At 37.8% G+C, this 17,334-nt stretch overlaps 1 protein-coding gene across 1 annotated transcript in view; it reads left to right on the top strand.

Annotated features, from left to right (window-relative positions):
• Positions 1-7,089: 7,089 nt before the first annotated feature.
• Positions 7,090-17,334, top strand: part of Smp_133320 (ccr4-not transcription complex, putative) — a gene marked incomplete at both ends in the record, with an annotated part of 63,134 nt that continues 52,889 nt past the window's right edge. Inside the window, 7 exons of the mRNA XM_018790493.1 lie at positions 7,090-7,194; positions 8,509-8,613; positions 8,654-8,752; positions 10,067-10,256; positions 13,036-13,266; positions 15,085-15,391; positions 16,993-17,219. Of these exons, the coding sequence (XP_018646224.1) occupies positions 7,090-7,194; positions 8,509-8,613; positions 8,654-8,752; positions 10,067-10,256; positions 13,036-13,266; positions 15,085-15,391; positions 16,993-17,219 (1,264 nt within the window). The remainder of the gene's footprint in view (positions 7,195-8,508; positions 8,614-8,653; positions 8,753-10,066; positions 10,257-13,035; positions 13,267-15,084; positions 15,392-16,992; positions 17,220-17,334) is intronic.

The raw sequence follows: 17,334 nt of genomic DNA, 5'->3' as shown, positions 1-17,334 counted from the left end.
TTAAAACCTTACATATAACTGATAATTAGACATTTTCATTATGAAATAGTTAGTCCACTAGATTGGACAAGTATCCGAAGATTATCAATATTCCAGTCCGCTCACATTTCCATGAATGATCGTGATGTATATTGGAAAGGCGTTTTTCCGGTGTCATATGTTACTAATTTGTTTCGAACAATTAAAGAACAACCATTGTTCGTATCAACGACGTTGGATGTTTTTTTTGTCACAAATGTTTATTACTTGATGAAATTTCTAACGTATCTTCAGATCCATATACTTCTTTGCTGTGTATGGAACCATCCACAATTTCTAAACAGGAGAGTACCATTACTTTATTCAGACATTTCACATACTATTTATTCAGTAAAAGTTCTTGTATACCATTTTGTCCGATATTCAATCAACTTATACATACAGGAGATTTGTATTCAAATGTTGGAAGCCGGTTTTTAGTTGCTAGAACTTTTAAATTTAATGAAATAGTCTAGTTTAAACGTTTCCGGTTATTATCTTTTTACGACTTGACTTGTTTTATTTAATAGTTCTTATATTTGTATTCAGATTTAACCATATTTACTGACGAAAAATGTTACGTCCGGTTATTATGTCTATTAAAGGAAATGTTTATATGCTAGAATAATATTTGGTAACACCAACTTTAGGAGACAGAGGACATGACTACTTCTATCATTTTCTTTCTCGACCCACTAACTAGATTAAAAAGACCAGTTTAATAACCGTAGCATATTAGCGATGACTTCAACTTATCATATCTTGAAAATACATCTAATTCAATCGATTATGATTATTAAAATTTACGAGCTGAGACTTTTTCACTGAATGAACAGTTGTCACTGAATAATTTGATGTGACGGAAATTCATTTTAATCGGTATTCATTACCTTTATCATACGTTTATTTGAGGATTTAGCATCACCACCACTTCCCTATTTTATTAGCATAATTCCTTCAGACTCGCCTGGAAATGAGCTGTCCACCACCATCTTCGGTCTTTAATCTCAGGCGAGCACCGGATCTCTGACCTCAAGTTCACACCGCAATTTAGCTCCTATACTTTATGTGCAATTTTGACCACAGTTCTTCTGGTTCTATAATGTCACCGATTGACGCTTGTTGGAAATCTATCATCATTATTTTTAATGCTGGAAAATAGCTACACAGGTGATTCATGCTGCAGTCTTCTGTGAGCATCATAGCTATGACTGTTGCCCCCTCTGTAGTTGGATAGTCAGTCTGTGTTACTTAAAAGAAGGTTATAGTACATTATCATTTCCCCAACAGTTTGAGAAGACCTTTGCATGCAGTGAGATCTGCCTCACCAGTTTTCTCGACTTCGGACTTGCCTCTCGCTCCCCAGTGCTTTTGTGATATAACAGTAGTTACCATAAAAACGTTTTTCTGGCCATAGGTCGTATTTTGATGCATTGCTGACAGGTTTAATGAGCTTTATATATGTTTGGAGATGTGTGGTGATATTTTCAAATCTGCAATCGTGGAATCAATCCATTATTCTAATACCATAGATAAATGTACTAATACCGACCTGGACCATAATTATACAGAGAGGTTTGTTTTAATATCTGGCACAGGATAAGAGTCTATTGAATTGATAACTGTGACGATAACCACCTTGATGATCAATCGTTTACAGAGAAACGAATCAAGGTACTTTTAGTCAGTAGGTGGGACTCAAACAAACTATCGTCATTGAAATGATCTTTCATTAAAAAAATACGGATAAATTACAGAAAATAAGTGCAGTGTGAAGTGGTATGAGACGATGTGGGACGGGACCAAACCAATGAAATATAGGCTAGGGTAAAGCATATCATAAACGTCTTTCTGATTTCAAAAGAGTGACAAGAAAATGTTAAGTATCTTAATACACATATAACCTTATCATCATTACTTTTTATCATGTATCATTCTTTTTTATCAAGCCTCAACCGTTTTGGTCGTGGAGTAAGTGTCTCAATTCTCATGTGGTTTGTTGTCTCTGTAGAGTGGTGAACTTAACGTAAGATTACTAACATAAGTCTAAGAAATAGCATCAATGGGAAAATAGCTTCAGTAGTATTGGATAGTTGCCCCAACTACAATCATAAAGCCTGCAAATCACCACAGGAATAAAACATTATGTTAACCCTAACAAAAATGGTTGTATTTTGATAAAACACTAACAGCCCAAAACCATTGCGTGTAACACCTGAGATTATAGATCTCCTTAATAATTTATCATTGCGGTTTCCTTCCAAGAGCTGAAGGCTTTACAAGTCGATCTCCTAAACCGTCGAACTGCAGTCTTAGCATGTCTATGAACACAACTGGTAGAACTGTTTACCAGGAATTTATGTTTCCAAAATATTAATTGAAGCAATTTGTGTAAGAAGAGATAATTAAAGGGTCAAGTGGCCTTTGATTAGACCTGCCTGTTACATTGTCAATGAATTGTCCATTCAAAGTTAATGATTTTAATATTCTGAATCACAATTTGCACAAAGTAAACTGATCACTGTGGGATAGATCTTTAACGTCCACTTCTGTTAATCAGTGAAATAGGATATTTTGACTTCCTATAATGTCTGTCTATCTATCCTCGGTCTTTTATAAGAATATCGGTCACCAAAGGCTGTCCATGAAATTTAGAAAATAACAAAGTTGTCACCAAAAATCTCAGTCAACTTTCTGTAACTCCCACATTGTCTTTTAATCTGCCACGAGCGTGTCAGCTTTTAAGCTCCAACGAAGGTCAACATGTGTGAGTAAACGCAAGTAACTCGATATGATGAAACAGTGGCCAGTGGTTTTAATTTTTCACCCTTAGCAAAAGCCTTCATGACAACCATATACTACGACATAGTAAACCAGCTTAGAACAGTCAGTAAAGTGACACATCTAAAGACATGGTGGTTCTGAGGCTTGCATTATATTATTTCTTGGTACCCTTATTTCATTTAAATTCCTCACAGCACTACGCCGCCAATCCTACGTTTTGAGACACTTCATATGTTGGTAGTATTGTCGCCCTGAATTTTTTCCACACAACAGCTTAAGCTAGCAAAGTTGTTGGTAATAAACTAAACTGAGTCAAAGAGAGACTGAGCACACGACAAAGTTGTTCTCTATTTTTTGGTTCTCGTAAAGACCACTCACTCTAAATTACAACTAGTCCATCCGAACATTACTATGTTGAAAGTTCTCTCCTTTACTTCGGAATCTGCGCAGGAGCAAACGTTTCTGATTATGTTCGGTTCTTTTTTGGACCACCTCCTTGCTTTTTGTCACAGTCGTATATTAGTTAGCCTCTGCTCCATCTATAAGTCATGTCATGCTGACAAATAGACTTTATATCTTCTGACACCCAAATTTGCATAGATTAGGCTACATTTCCACTCTTATTTACGTAAACAGGTCATGAGGGGGGAAGGTCAAGTTTAGAAGTGAATAAATGCGATGGTCATACTGGTCTATATACACACACTGTTGTGGTTAATGTTTGGCATGTGCGTGAATGTACAATGACGCATGAAATTTCCCAAACTTTAAGTCTTGCTCTTGCTCCCTAGTATAGCAGTGTTAGAAAGCCTTTGAATTATGAGCAAAATCCTTTTGACACGACGATCAGTCTTTAGTCCCTAGCAGTAATGATATGAGTTCAGTCAACCAATATTTATCTTTGCAATTTGTAGTTCCGTGGAGATCCAATCAATCTTTATGTATCACCTGAAAGTGCTGACATTATGGGTTATTGTGTAGAGAATTCTAGTGATGCCAGGAACGGTACCCCAGACGTAAAAGATTTGATCTCAGTTATTGAAATTTTTCAGAATCTGCTCTCAGATAATCGATCCTAGTTGGATGGAAAATATGAGACATTAATACCAAGACCATCGTTCAGCTCACGGCAAGCCGATATCAAATTATTCCGTAACGTGAGGTAATGCAATGAAAATGGGTTGAGGCTTCTCAACCTGTTTTCATAAGCCAGGTCAGAGAAAACTTGCACCATCTTGGTTCCTCTCCATTGCACTTGTTCTAGCATATCGGCTTCAAACATGGGACAAGGATTCTCTGCTCGAACCACACATTCAAAATGCGACCTCATAAAAGGCGGGTATACCATCCCAAATATTTCTTCGTCAAAGTGATGAAATGGCTATAGGATAATCCATAAGACCCGTAATTCTTTGACAGCGACGACCTCAGAGTTACTCGTACGCCCAGAGCCATCACATCTTATGAATTCTAGATCTTTATGGTCTACTACAATAGACAACGAAATTTCTCTTAATTTTTAATGATACAAACCGTCGCAGTTATTTATTTTCATCACTACATTTTTATCAGTATTAACTACATATGATCACTACAAACTCCGCCAGTAGCTCTTTTAGAGTTACGGCCGGTTCCGAAACCGCGTAAAGGAGGAGGGTTGGGCATGGAGTCAGCAACCCCATCCCGTAGAAAATAAACCTGCCAAAACAACTCTAACCGGAATGAATCAACAAATTAAACCATTTAAATCCTGCCCTCGGAATAAAAGGAGGACTTATGATACCTCATGGTGAGAGCCGTTATTCTTCGTAAGTCACGAGGCCGATGCTCCTACTAACAACCAGAGCAACAATTTTTATACGTACATGGAATGTCTAGACAACGTGGGAGACTGGAAACTGAAACGAAGAGATAGAAGTTGACGTTTATCAGAATTAGTGAGAACCATTGGACCCAATCTTGACAGAAATGATTACATTCAGGAGAGATGTTGCTGTACTCTGGTCACGAAGAGAAAATCGCCCTACATACTCAGGGAGTTGTTCTGATGCTGTCCATACAAGCACGTAGAGCACTTATAGGATGAGAGTCTCACGGACCTATGATCGTCAAATCATCTTTCAAAACAAAGGAATAGGTCACAGTGAATGTTATCCAGTGTTGTGCACCACCAATGATAGCAACGACGACAATAAAGATAAGTTCTATGAGAGGCTGCAATCAGTCATCCATCCTGAATGGAGACCTAAACGCCGAAGTCGGAATTGAGAACACTGGGTGTGAAGATATCATGGGACGACATAGACTGAGAAAGAGAAACGACATTGGAGAAAGATTCGCAAACGTATATGCATTCAACAACTTGGCCATAGGTGACACAATGACCCCACACAGACGCCTACACACAGCTATATGGATCTCATGGAACCACACTACGGAGAAGTAGATCGGTCACTTTTGCATCTATAGGAAATCCAGAAGGACAATGGAAGACGTGACAACCAGGAGAGAAAGAAATATGAAACAACTATATGACAAAATCAGAAACTGGCAGGGAACTACAGTGAACCAGAGACCGTTCGAGGGAAAAGTAGGCGAGCCAGTCACTGAAATTCAAGAATAGAGGAACAGTTGGATTGAGCACTTCAAGGAGCTCTTGAATAGGCCAGCTCCACTGAACCCACCAGACATCGAATCAGCACAAATACAGGCTTTCCTATAGTTGTAACTCCACAAACAATGGGAGATATCATGATGGTGATCAGACGAATCAAGAATGGGAAAGCATTGGGAACTGACAATATGCCAATTGAAGCACTGAAGTCAGACATGGAAGTAACTGCAAACATATTATGTTCTACTCAGGAGGATTCGGGAGGAAGAACAAGTGCCACAGACAGACTGGAAAGAAGAATATCTCATCAAGACACCAAAGAAAGGAAATGTGAGTAAATATAAAAACCACAGAATCATCGCCCTACTATCGGTACCACTAAACACTTTCAACGGATTGTCCCCAAAGCAGATGGAATATTCAGTAGACATCCAACTTCAATAGCATAAAAACCGTATTTCCTGATGATCGGTCATCCATCGACCAAATCGTCGCTCTGAGAATCCTCATTGAGCAATCGGTTGAATGGAATTCGTCACCATAAATCAACTTCTCTGATAAGGTGTCCCACAGTCTGGACAGGAGTATCTTATGAAACCTGCCTTAACACTAAAGTGTAACGGGCAAGATCGCCAACGCCACCCGAAATTCATAGGACGGACTACACTGCAAAGTCGTACCACAGACTTCATGTGAAATAGTTTAGGCTAATATAGACCAACGATAATCAAGCAAGATCGTGCTCTAAAGGACAAACTGTTAGTCATATAGGGATAAACTCAAATACCTAACCTCCGCCTGAAGATTCTGTTGATATTGTTCAGAAGAACAATGAAAACTTCGCGACCAATCCATCCAGCTCAGAGAAGGAATGTCCACCCAAGTGTCAAAGGCCCACAGCACAGCCTATTTTAGGACCTTATTTACCGCTCCAGGTGCAAAACAAGATTGTTGTAGCAAGTTAAACTATCTGCTTCTTGTTTCGTTTTTAAGATTGTCTTAATCTGAGGCTTGTGCTAATGCTTTTTGTTGTCAAATGTTTTCCTCTTATAAAAGAAAATGAATTGTTTGCTGAGTCGACATTTTTTTGATTCCACTCCTTCCCTTTTCTCTTTCCTTTTTATTAATAATACACTTAGGGTCCTGCTTGGAGGTATTGGTGATCCACTGCTGCTAGATACGGAAGCTTGTTAAGCGGAAGCTTCTTCTATTCCGTCCGAAACCATTTGAAGCATTTGAACAATAATCCATGTGGTATTCACCTGTCATTTTTTAATAAGAGATATGCTAGAAGGCAACGACATGAAAAAATCTTTACTTAAACCGACAATTATTTCGCAAAGAAACAAAATATTCAATCATCGACATTCCGAACTCACTTCGAAGAGTCTGAAATACAAACTTACAATCGTCCGCTTGACACACGTTGATTATGACAACCAAGCTGCTGGGTTTATCCTTCTAAATTTATAATTGTCACTCAGCACTGAAATGAGGAAGGTTATTTAACCAATCAAAATATTGATTTCTATTTCAATAATCGTTGTGACATGCTTAAATCAACCGCCACAGTTGGCTGTTTGGTGTTACGGGACGGTTGACTTCGTCTTGATATTGTATATTGAAGACCGACACTTGTTCTCAGACAGGTCTAAATATGCTTGTGTTGGGAAATGTTGTCTCCTAGCTTAATATCAACAGTCTTCTCTCAAATAGAGTCTTTGGTTTATTTTCGAAACAAAAAGAATCACAAGACAAACCAATCAGAGATTAATCAGGTATGTCCAGGAATCTTCGTGTTACAATATGACAATTGTTAATTTCTGGTCATTGTTTTGGATCGATGTGTACGAAGTGTTATAGCACAGTTTAAGATTTAAAGATTCCCATATTCTACTTCGTAGGAATCATTAGTGGTAGTAATGAAGGTTTATTGAAGAAAATAAGTAATAGCAAGCTATGAAGTCTCAAGAAGTAGATGTAATATTAACTACAATAAGTGTCTGGTTACGTACTAGTTTATCAGAGAATTTTGGGTATGAATGTTTACAGTTAATCTGTTTTTATCGTTGCGGATTTTTGTCTGTGACAGTTCTTGTACATAGTTGTTAACATGTGTCTATCAAGCAAATCAGCTATTCATATTCAACAATTATGTAACATGAAGTTACAGGAATTCTCTGGAGCCAATTATCAGTGCAGGCTTGGAAGTTGTGTAATGTCAATTTGTTACAAACTGTAGTAAAACTAATCCATGTTACACAATTCAACTAAAATTATCAAGAAAATCCGGTTGCAGTCATTCAAACAGAACATAGAACCTAACATATGTGTACATAAGTCCAAGTTCTCATACCCCATTAGAACGTCAAGATGAAATTGTCAGCCCAAAATTTCATAGTAGTAATAGGAGAGATTAGGTGTAGAAGATACAATCCGGGAAAACATAAGTTAGTGGAATAAAATGACTTGTTAAGGGTTTAATAGCTTAAAATCAAATGGAAAACAAAGGATCGGAGCAACTTCAACACTGCAGACGATTTCTATGCATTTCACCCAGTTTCCGACCATCGGTTACGGTGATTACGCGGACTCTGACCACGTAGTCCGCACCTACGTAAATGCATCAGTCCAGTAGTCGTTTTGGAAAGAAATTAATGTTAGGTGACCTGTGTTAGTCCTGATGATGAAGGTCTCTGCCGATCCAGCTTTCTGTTAAATGCATCTACATATGGAGTTCTGGTCTTGTCGTGAAGTTAAGTGCACTACTGGTTGGTGATTCAATGGCAAGGTTTGTAGTCAGTTGGTGAGTTATTGGTTCTGGGCTTATGCACTTTTCCAGAGTGTCCTCGTAGATCTGTTCTAGGAAGCTAGAAAAGTGAGTATATATCAGATGTAAAGTTACCACCAAGTAATTCGGGGGCTGGTTATCACCTTTAGTCATTATGCATGATGAGAAAAATAAGTTTAGTTTAGCCAGCCTTTTGACACACAACAACTTTTTAAACCCAGGAATCAACGTATTTGCGGCTTTTTGAACCCGTTATAATTTAGCTATAGTTTAAATTTCAAAGATATTTTTCCTGTTTCAGATAATTAAACTTCACACATTGGAAACAGAACGCCACTTTGTACGCTGTTTATTCTCTTCTGTTAATTGTTTAAATGAAAGTAAATCCCCAAAAGACATTTATCAGGTTTGTTACTTCTTTTGTAACACTAAATACTTCGTAATAGGCCCAGTATTTCAGTCAAGAACTCAACAAGTTATTGTCAAAGTCGAATTTCGTGTCACTTGTTTGCTATTCTATAGAAAATCCTCTACCAACACACAAGGTAGGCTGGAGCTTATATGCATATTTTTCTGTTTCACGTTTGGATTATCAGTTTGCAACAGATTGAATTGTGGCTAGCACTAGAGTCCGGGACGCTCACTTCTTCTTTGATGCTCGTCAGTTGGATGTACCTGGATCTGTGTTAAAGTTCACCATAAGACTCGGAGCCGGTAACTTTTGCTCCAAAAACGGACGTAATATCTACTAGGCTACTAAATTCAGATGGCTACTAACTTGTTCAACGGGTATAATGTTTATTAATAGAGACTTGTACTATTCCACTAAGTTTTAATCAGTCTAACAACTAATAGAAGGGTAACGTTGAGCCATCCTCTTTGAATGCACATGCGTCAAAAAAGGCTGATGAAAAATCAGTCTCAAATATCCACATCGAGATTATACGAACACTAACAAATAGTTTGAATGTTTTTTTAACTGTCTCCGTTATAACAGGAAGTCGTAGATAGATTTTAGAAACAATTCAAAATATCCCAGTCTATGATCATGGTTTAGCTTTTCATTGATATAGTCATTTATATTCCTGTTTTCACTCATGTTTCTAGTGTCTTGACGTAAGGTTTAGGAACCTTGTTTGATGTCAGGTCCTACTCTATTCAGAATTAACTGAAAATAGTTCTTTGTGGGGAGTACGTTGTCGATTTTTGAGTCAAAAACGGTACACCGTGAAGAGTTTAGTAAGACATTCATTAATAGTTTCCAGTCAGTTGTCCGACAATTATCTTGTCTTATTGTACATCTTCTATCGATCATCACTGTATGCATCATTTTACCAGTTTAAATGTGCTCACTATCAAAGTTCCCCCTTGGAAAGTGTAGATGCTAAAGCTGATGAATAGTAATTACTAGCTGGTGGGAGATTAAGCGACATACTCTATCTTATTAGACGACAATAACAAAAAATTTATCTACCATTTCAACCTAGTTATTTTCTGACGACTCCCTTTTCTCATCTGTTTTGTTAAGATAGGACTTGAAATCCGCACTCTTGTAGTTGATACGTTGCACCAAAGCCGTTCATCATCGATTGTACCTTGTAAATAAAATACCTGAAAAGCTTTTAAGTTCCACTATCAAAGTGACTTAATAGTTTCATGTAAACTAAGCATTATGTAGGCTTTTTTAAATATGCGTTAATTTTATCTGGTTATTTGTTCTTCACAGAACCAAATTACACTAGGTTGCTAAAAGTCAGAAATTCACTTTTCTACTCATTAGGATTTTACAATATATTATCATTTCTAATATCTTAAAAGTTTGTTCCACTTACTTCTTTATCTTACTTCTTCATACACAGAACAATAGATCATTGTCGACAAGACTATTTTCTCAAATTACTCAAATTTCAACACTTAATCGTTTCCAAGAGGTGGTTCTTGGTCTTTCACTTACGCATTCGAATGATCCACAGCTTAGTGCTCATGCAAAACAATGGGTTCATCAGAAACTACCAGAATTGGTAGCTACACATCTTGCTGTGTATGATGGTAAGTCATTGCGCTAACCTTACCTTGCGTTTCAGTGGCCGACAAATTCATCATCTTAAACTAATCGATGTCAGCATATTGGTTGCAGCTTCTGTTGCAACTAAATATCAAACCGAGCTCGCTTCAAGGCTATCTACCAGCCCACCGAAAAGTATGGATGAGTATTGGTTGCAATTTCATGACGCCATAAAAATGGCGAGTAAAATCCCTTGCTGTTTCACGAAACATCCCGCTTATAAGCACTGGGATTTTTCAGGCTCCTTACAACTCATTGAAGTCCATCAGTCTACTCCTAATAACCGTGAGTTTGACCACAAACGAGGGCTGTTGCGCAATGAAACTTCAAAGCTTGCGTAAGGACCGAGAAGCCTGGCGGTCGAAACGTGATAATGAGTTGGAAGCAGCAGCTGCATCTAATAACTACCAGAAGCTCTTTCAGCTCATCCGAGACACTGCCAACAAGAAGTCTGATGTGAGTGATGCAATCTGTGAAGATGACGAGATGCCAATCACTAATATCTACCGATGTCTTGGACCATGGGCAAAGTTTATCGAGGAGAAGTTTAACTGGTCTGCTGCCCCGGTAACATCTATTAAACTGTCCTGCCCATCATGGTCTTTGACAACTGATCCACCTAACGAGGTGGAATTCAGCAAAGGACTCCAACTTTTGAAGTGCCCAAAATCAAGTTTAGATGACTTACTTCCGGCCCTTTTCAAAGATGGCGGTGACTTTCTGGCTAAGGAACTGACTGAGTTGTTTACAAAGGTCTGGCAATTAGGGTGTTCCGAAATCATGAAATGGGTCAATAGTTGTCCCTACGTTTAAAAAGGGTTCACGTCATTCGTGTAACAACTATCGAGGAATATTTCTGCTTCCGATCGCGTTCAAACTATTGGCTTCGTAGATTGTTCAAGACCCGAGAAAGATTGACTCTCAAAGAGCAGGCTGGTTTTCAGTCTGGTTGATAATGTATTGATCATATCTTCACCCTCCGCCAAATGTTCGAACACCGTTATACTTATCACAGACCAACAATTATAGGGTTTCTTGATATCAGGGCCGCCTTCGATTCGTTGGACAGGACTGTTCTCTGGGATTGTCTATTGAAGAAGGGTGTGCCTAAGAAGTTTATTAACATCTTAAAGGCCCTGTATACAAACACCTCAGGCAGAGTAACGGCATACATACATACACCTTCGAAGTGCAAAGTACTCCTACAAGACTGGCAGGATTCTAATCCTGTACTCACCCTGGATAATGAGCAGATAGAAGTAGTCGAGAAGTTTATGTATCTAGTTAGCTACATAAGTGCTGGTGGTGGCTTGAGTGATGAGATCAATTCACGTATAGTAAAAGCCAGAGCGGCTTACACCAATCTGGGCCATTTTTGGCGCCTTCGTGATGTTAGTCTGGCTGTAAAAGATCGGATCTACAACGCGTCAGTGAGAGCAATTTCCCTCTATGCTTGTGAAACCTGACCACTCCGAGTTAAGGATGTTAGACGACTCTCTGTGTTCGATCATCGTTGTCTCCAAAGCATAACTGACATCCGATGGCAACACCATGTTAGTAATGCACAGGTTCGGCATCGTGTGTTTGGGCGCAGCAACGATAATTCAATTAGTGTTACTATCTTGAAACATCGACTTCGGTGGCTTGTACATGTTCTTCGAATGTCGTCCCAGAGAATTCCACATCGTGCATTATTGCCAACACTGGGACTGGTTAGAAAAAGCGGAGAGGTGGTCAGTGTATGACATGTTGTGGTATGAAAGAAATATGTACAGGACTGGGTTCTGTTGCTTCTTCACGACTTTCTTTTGCTTTCTTTATAGAAGTGAACGTAACTTATTTAACTAGAAGGATTCTTCCTGGTTGTATTTTTGCTAACTGAACTGCTCCCATTATTGCCATTTCACTCTCATACACAAATTCCATTCGTTGTTGTTCTTCCTTTATTATGCACACTACATTATTTGCCTCTTCACATTTTCATTGTTATTGTGTGGCGCATATGTATTTGGTATCCACTTATACCAACTTTTATGTGCTCAAATAGGTAAATAAGGTCATTGCTGTTTTCGGATAGATAATTTTATTCACTTGACTTAAAATAAACTAGTATGGATTGTAAGTAAACATTCGGTTTCTCAATGTCTTAATAATGAAATGAGAAGTCTGTCCTTCATCCTCTAACCAGTTTATGGGTAGCTCGGATAGGATTTTCTTAAAATCTTTACGTTTTGTGTGAAACAAACAGTTTGGTCGTGATAATTCCATAATCTTCAAATCTTAGGCTCAACTTCCGAGAATTATCACTGGTAACTGCATTTTTTACTACTATTACCCCTAAAATGAATTTATCATTATTATTACTGTTCTACTGAAAATCCGTGGCTAATGCAACTCAACTATTTCACCTGTGTGACGGTTGTCCACTGTAGGCAATAGGAGATAATCGCGCAATATCACAAATTGATGAGATACGGGTTGAGTGTACGATGGAGTTGTATTCGTGCGCTAAACAGAGGGTGAGGTTCAATCCTCTATGGTTGAGTCATGGGTGCACACTGCTGGAGAGTCTCATACTACAACTCAAAGGTTACCTAATCAAGATCAGTCTGTGATGTAAATTACGAACATTAGACAATCTTCACAAATTCCCTATTCTAATTCTAATTAGCTTGTGTAAAAATTGTTCCATGACAAGCATTCTTATTATTGTTTTGTTCAAATTATACCTTAACGTTGTTTCTATTGTCAAATTAATTTTAGTTCAAGCTACAAGTGGAACTTCGTTAAAATATCTTCAATCCAATGCAGAGTCACAAACAACAAATACTTCTACATCAAAACCTGTTCAAGAACAACCTTTAAATACTGGAAGTTTACATGAGATCAGTACATATTTATTACATTTCATCTTGAGTCATCTATACGAGGATGTTGAACATTATGGCCTTTCAGATAATATACTACTCAATTTTATTGATTCTTTACGCAAAGGTATATTATTGTTATTATCATTATCTGCATTCATTTTTATTTACTTGGGGATGTGTTATTGGTGGTGATTTTCTTTTGGTAGCATTTTCATGGCTTACAGTCGTCTACAATAGCACAGATGCATTCACTCTTTATTTTCTCTAAGTTCGAGTATTCCTCCATACATACCTTTTCACTCTCTTATTAAATCATGTTCCTAAAGTTTAGTTTTCCTTTTTATCATTGCTATTATGTTATTTCTATCTTGTTATTCTCATCTTATAAACACCGATTGCCTACTGATTAAATGCAATTTGAGGAGCTTGTATAGTTTGTACAATACAAATATCAGTTCCTTTGACGTATACTACTTTTAACTCACACCAATATTGTCAAATCAGCGTAAATTGCTCAATCAACGTAGCTTGTTTAGGGGGAGAACTCGGATCACATATAGAGTCGTACATATCTCTTTTATCAAACACATAAGCATATTTAAAGTTTATTTCACATCTTTCTGACGCATTGCTGGTGTACTGATTTCTACCAAAGTCATCAAAAATGAAATGATTGTAAGCAGTAATTACTTAATTTGTCTACGTCAAACTGTATAACCTGTGTGGATATTTAGTTAATATGTATCAAACTATCTTGATGAATATTGAATAGCTTGGTTGTCAGTCATAAACCGATTTCCAACTATTTCCTATTAGAAGGGGGTTTTGTGGAGATTTTAATAATTTTATATAATTAAGATCATGAGTCAATTGAAGCTAGACCACCATGGAAAACCTGGAAGCACTGGACGGCTGTTTCGTCCTATTGTAGGAGCTATCATCTCACTGAAGACATTAGTGAATGGTTGCTCAATTTCGTGGATTGGTTGAAGTTATACATTAACACAGTTGGATGCCGGCTCAGTGGTCTATCGGTTTAGTGCTCGCGCGCGAGACTCGTAGGTCCTGGGTTTGAGCCTCGCAAGGCGGGATCGTGGATGCTCACTGCTGAAGAGTCTCGCAATAGGACGAAACGGCCTTCCAGTGCTTTCAGGTTTTCCATGGTGGTCTAGCTTCAATTGACTCATGATCTCAACTATATTTCCTATTGCTCTATACCTAAACTCACCGTTTCTCACTTGGTCGTTTCACGAAGGGTGAGTGATGCTTTAAAGATACCTATGATCTAAAACCTGCACTCTATTCATTTCTGTTTTCTCGGACTACTTTTCACAACTATAGAGTAATAAGGAGAGGAGAGCTGCTAAGTATACTCACCGTTTGGTTGACGAATGGACATCTATCCTGGTTATATTTTATCAATGTGTCTTCCCATATCGACCTGCTTAATCTAACTTATATATACTTCGTGAATTGCTAACCTATTTAGACGAAAATTTAATTGATTAGTTTAAGAACTATACTTTTAACTATTAAGCTCCACTTAATAGTTAGTCCGCGTGACTATCGTGACCAATGGTTGGAGACTCTAGGTGACATGGCTCAGAATCGATCACAATGGCATAGGTGTATACACTCTTATTCTTTCCTTAAACTATGAGATTAAAATTGCTTCATATCTTTCTTCCTTCCTATACTATATCCTTATATACAACCATTCCTTTATCCACTACCACGACTAAATTAACTACTTCTATGAATCCGGTGTTCATCTTGTTGTGCTAACGAGGTATGGCAACTTTGACCGATGCATAAATGTGCCTGGTCCTACGTTGTAGCTGACCGATTAAGCTCCACTTGATTGTTAAGTATATGCCTGTTTTTTCTTTCCTATTTGTTAGAAAAATGACCTGTGTCCATTCATTTACTCTTTTCTTTATAGAATATTCACGTAGTCGCTTGTCATTGGTGCTCAACACCTTATTATATCCAGATATTGTCGGTTATCCATTTGTGAAAACCTGTCAGTTGGAATTAAATCTAAACAATCCAAATAAAGTTATCGGTCAACTTTGTTCCCCTAATAAAACTAATTCTACAGTGAATAATGGATTAACAACAACAACAACATCATCGGTTTTCACAAAATCTTCAATATGTGGTTGTGGACTGTCATCATCATCGTCATCAAATAATCCATATCTGATTGCGGATCTTTTAGAAGAATTGGGCTATGAGTGTACAAAAACGTAATTCATTTGTTTTATGTTTTTTTGTCCAAAAAATATTTATCTCTCTTAAATTCACTTAGTATTGTTTGTTTGAATCTTCCCATCGATGTGTTAGGACTGCAACTGGTCAGTCTCTAATTGGCATATGTGCATACTGTGCGTATTGCCTCGATATAGCCTGAAATCACAAGCATTGTAAGCAGAGATGGATAGTGGCTAGCAGTGGAATCCAGTTTGACGCGTGTTTCATCCTATTCGGGACTCGTCAGCTGGATGTACCTACATCTCAGAGTTGATGTTTACTCTGGGACTCGAACGCAGTATCTCTTTTATTATTTGATGGAATGATGAATGGGAGTATCGGGAGTAAAAACAACAAACACATACTTTGTCATTCAAGTTATTTATTGATTTTTCCAAAGAAATCATGTTATTTGTCATGCTTCAGGACTGGCCTGCGTCAACACCTGAATTAAGGATAGGGAGTGAAGTAGTCGGACGCGTCGACAACTTCACTTATCTTGGAAGTCTGATCAGCCATAATGGGTTGGTGTCTGACGAAATTTCTGCAAGGATTCAGAAAGCTCGTTTAGCTTTTGCCAAATGACGTCACCTATGGTAAAGGCGAGATATCCGTCTATCAATTAAGGGACGAGTATACTGAGCAGCAGTTCGTTCTATTTTGTTTCAAATCTGCGGAACGTGACCGTTAATGGTAGAGGATACTCGTAAGTTAACAGTGTTTGATCACCGATGTCTTGGTGGACACGGAGGGTCCACCTAAGGGAGTTGGAAGTCCCTGATTCCAAACCAATGGTGCACATGGGCTCCAGTATCGTGAAGGAACAAATGGCGCATGAACCAATCATTGGTCACCGGCTACCATGGGACTTCATCTCCTCACGATGCTCCACTGCCTTGTGGATCAGACCTTTAGGTCAAAGGCTCGGAGTGTGGCCCCCTAAGAAAACCACCTGTTTCAGTTTAGGCACCTGGGCAGTATCACAGTCCTCACACAAATCAAATGAGATTTGTGAGGTGCATATGTATCTGGTGCTTCCTTGTACCAATATTTATGCGTTTAAACAAATAAAATAATGATGTATGAATCAGTATTTATTGATCTATCCTTAAGTAGTAGTTTGACCAATATCATATTTGTTTAGTCCTCTTTAATACTCTTCGAATTCTGTTGATTAAGTAATAATATGATCACTAGTCTAGGTGGCTCGACATTCTGTTCGCCAAATTCTGATATTAGGTGGTTGAAAGTAGTAAACAGGAAACAAGCTTGTTCAACCTAAATTTCAATCAAGTTGACATTCTTCAATATGTAATCCTAAGAGGATTAATCCTCTCCGTTGGATTCAAATCCAGGTCACTCAGTTGCATAGTCTGAAACGCTATGATTAGGGTTTTCAAGCCCGATAAGTACCCCTTAGCATGAAACCTTGTTTCAAGGTGGTCTTGTCGACAACCTTCAACCACTTAGAACCAGTTTGTACATGTCCTTATCTCATGTTGTTTTCTGATTACCAAACAGTTTTAATAAGCTTTTCTTAAAAAATATTGTCAATAAATCGCCGAAAGTGTAGTTTAAATTTCTTCTTTTTTTATAGTCTAGAGTCAACACGTTCAGTATTGTCTAGTTTTGATGTGGATGAATTGAATCCGATAGCTATTGCAAAGTGTTTATGTTTATTTCTTCGAACTACTGATGGACAATTGAATATAATAAAGAATAGTAACTTGAATGATAATTATGATAATATTACATTTTACAATAATGCAATATTCCATTATGATGATAATGATGAACGATGTGATTCTGAAGATAAACAATCAGGTGAGTGATTGATGTAAATTTTGCTCTTTTTTTTAAAAAACAGTTTCCATATCGTCATCTAACGAGGTATGGCTACTTGGACCGATGAATATATGTTCTTGGTCCTACGTTGTAG

The sequence above is a fragment of the Schistosoma mansoni genome (assembly GCF_000237925.1).
Source record: "Schistosoma mansoni, WGS project CABG00000000 data, supercontig 0080, strain Puerto Rico, whole genome shotgun sequence".
Lineage (NCBI taxonomy): Eukaryota > Metazoa > Platyhelminthes > Trematoda > Strigeidida > Schistosomatidae > Schistosoma > Schistosoma mansoni.
The sequence above is the reverse complement of the archived record's forward strand: the minus strand, read 5'-3'. Positions and strand labels throughout refer to the sequence as shown.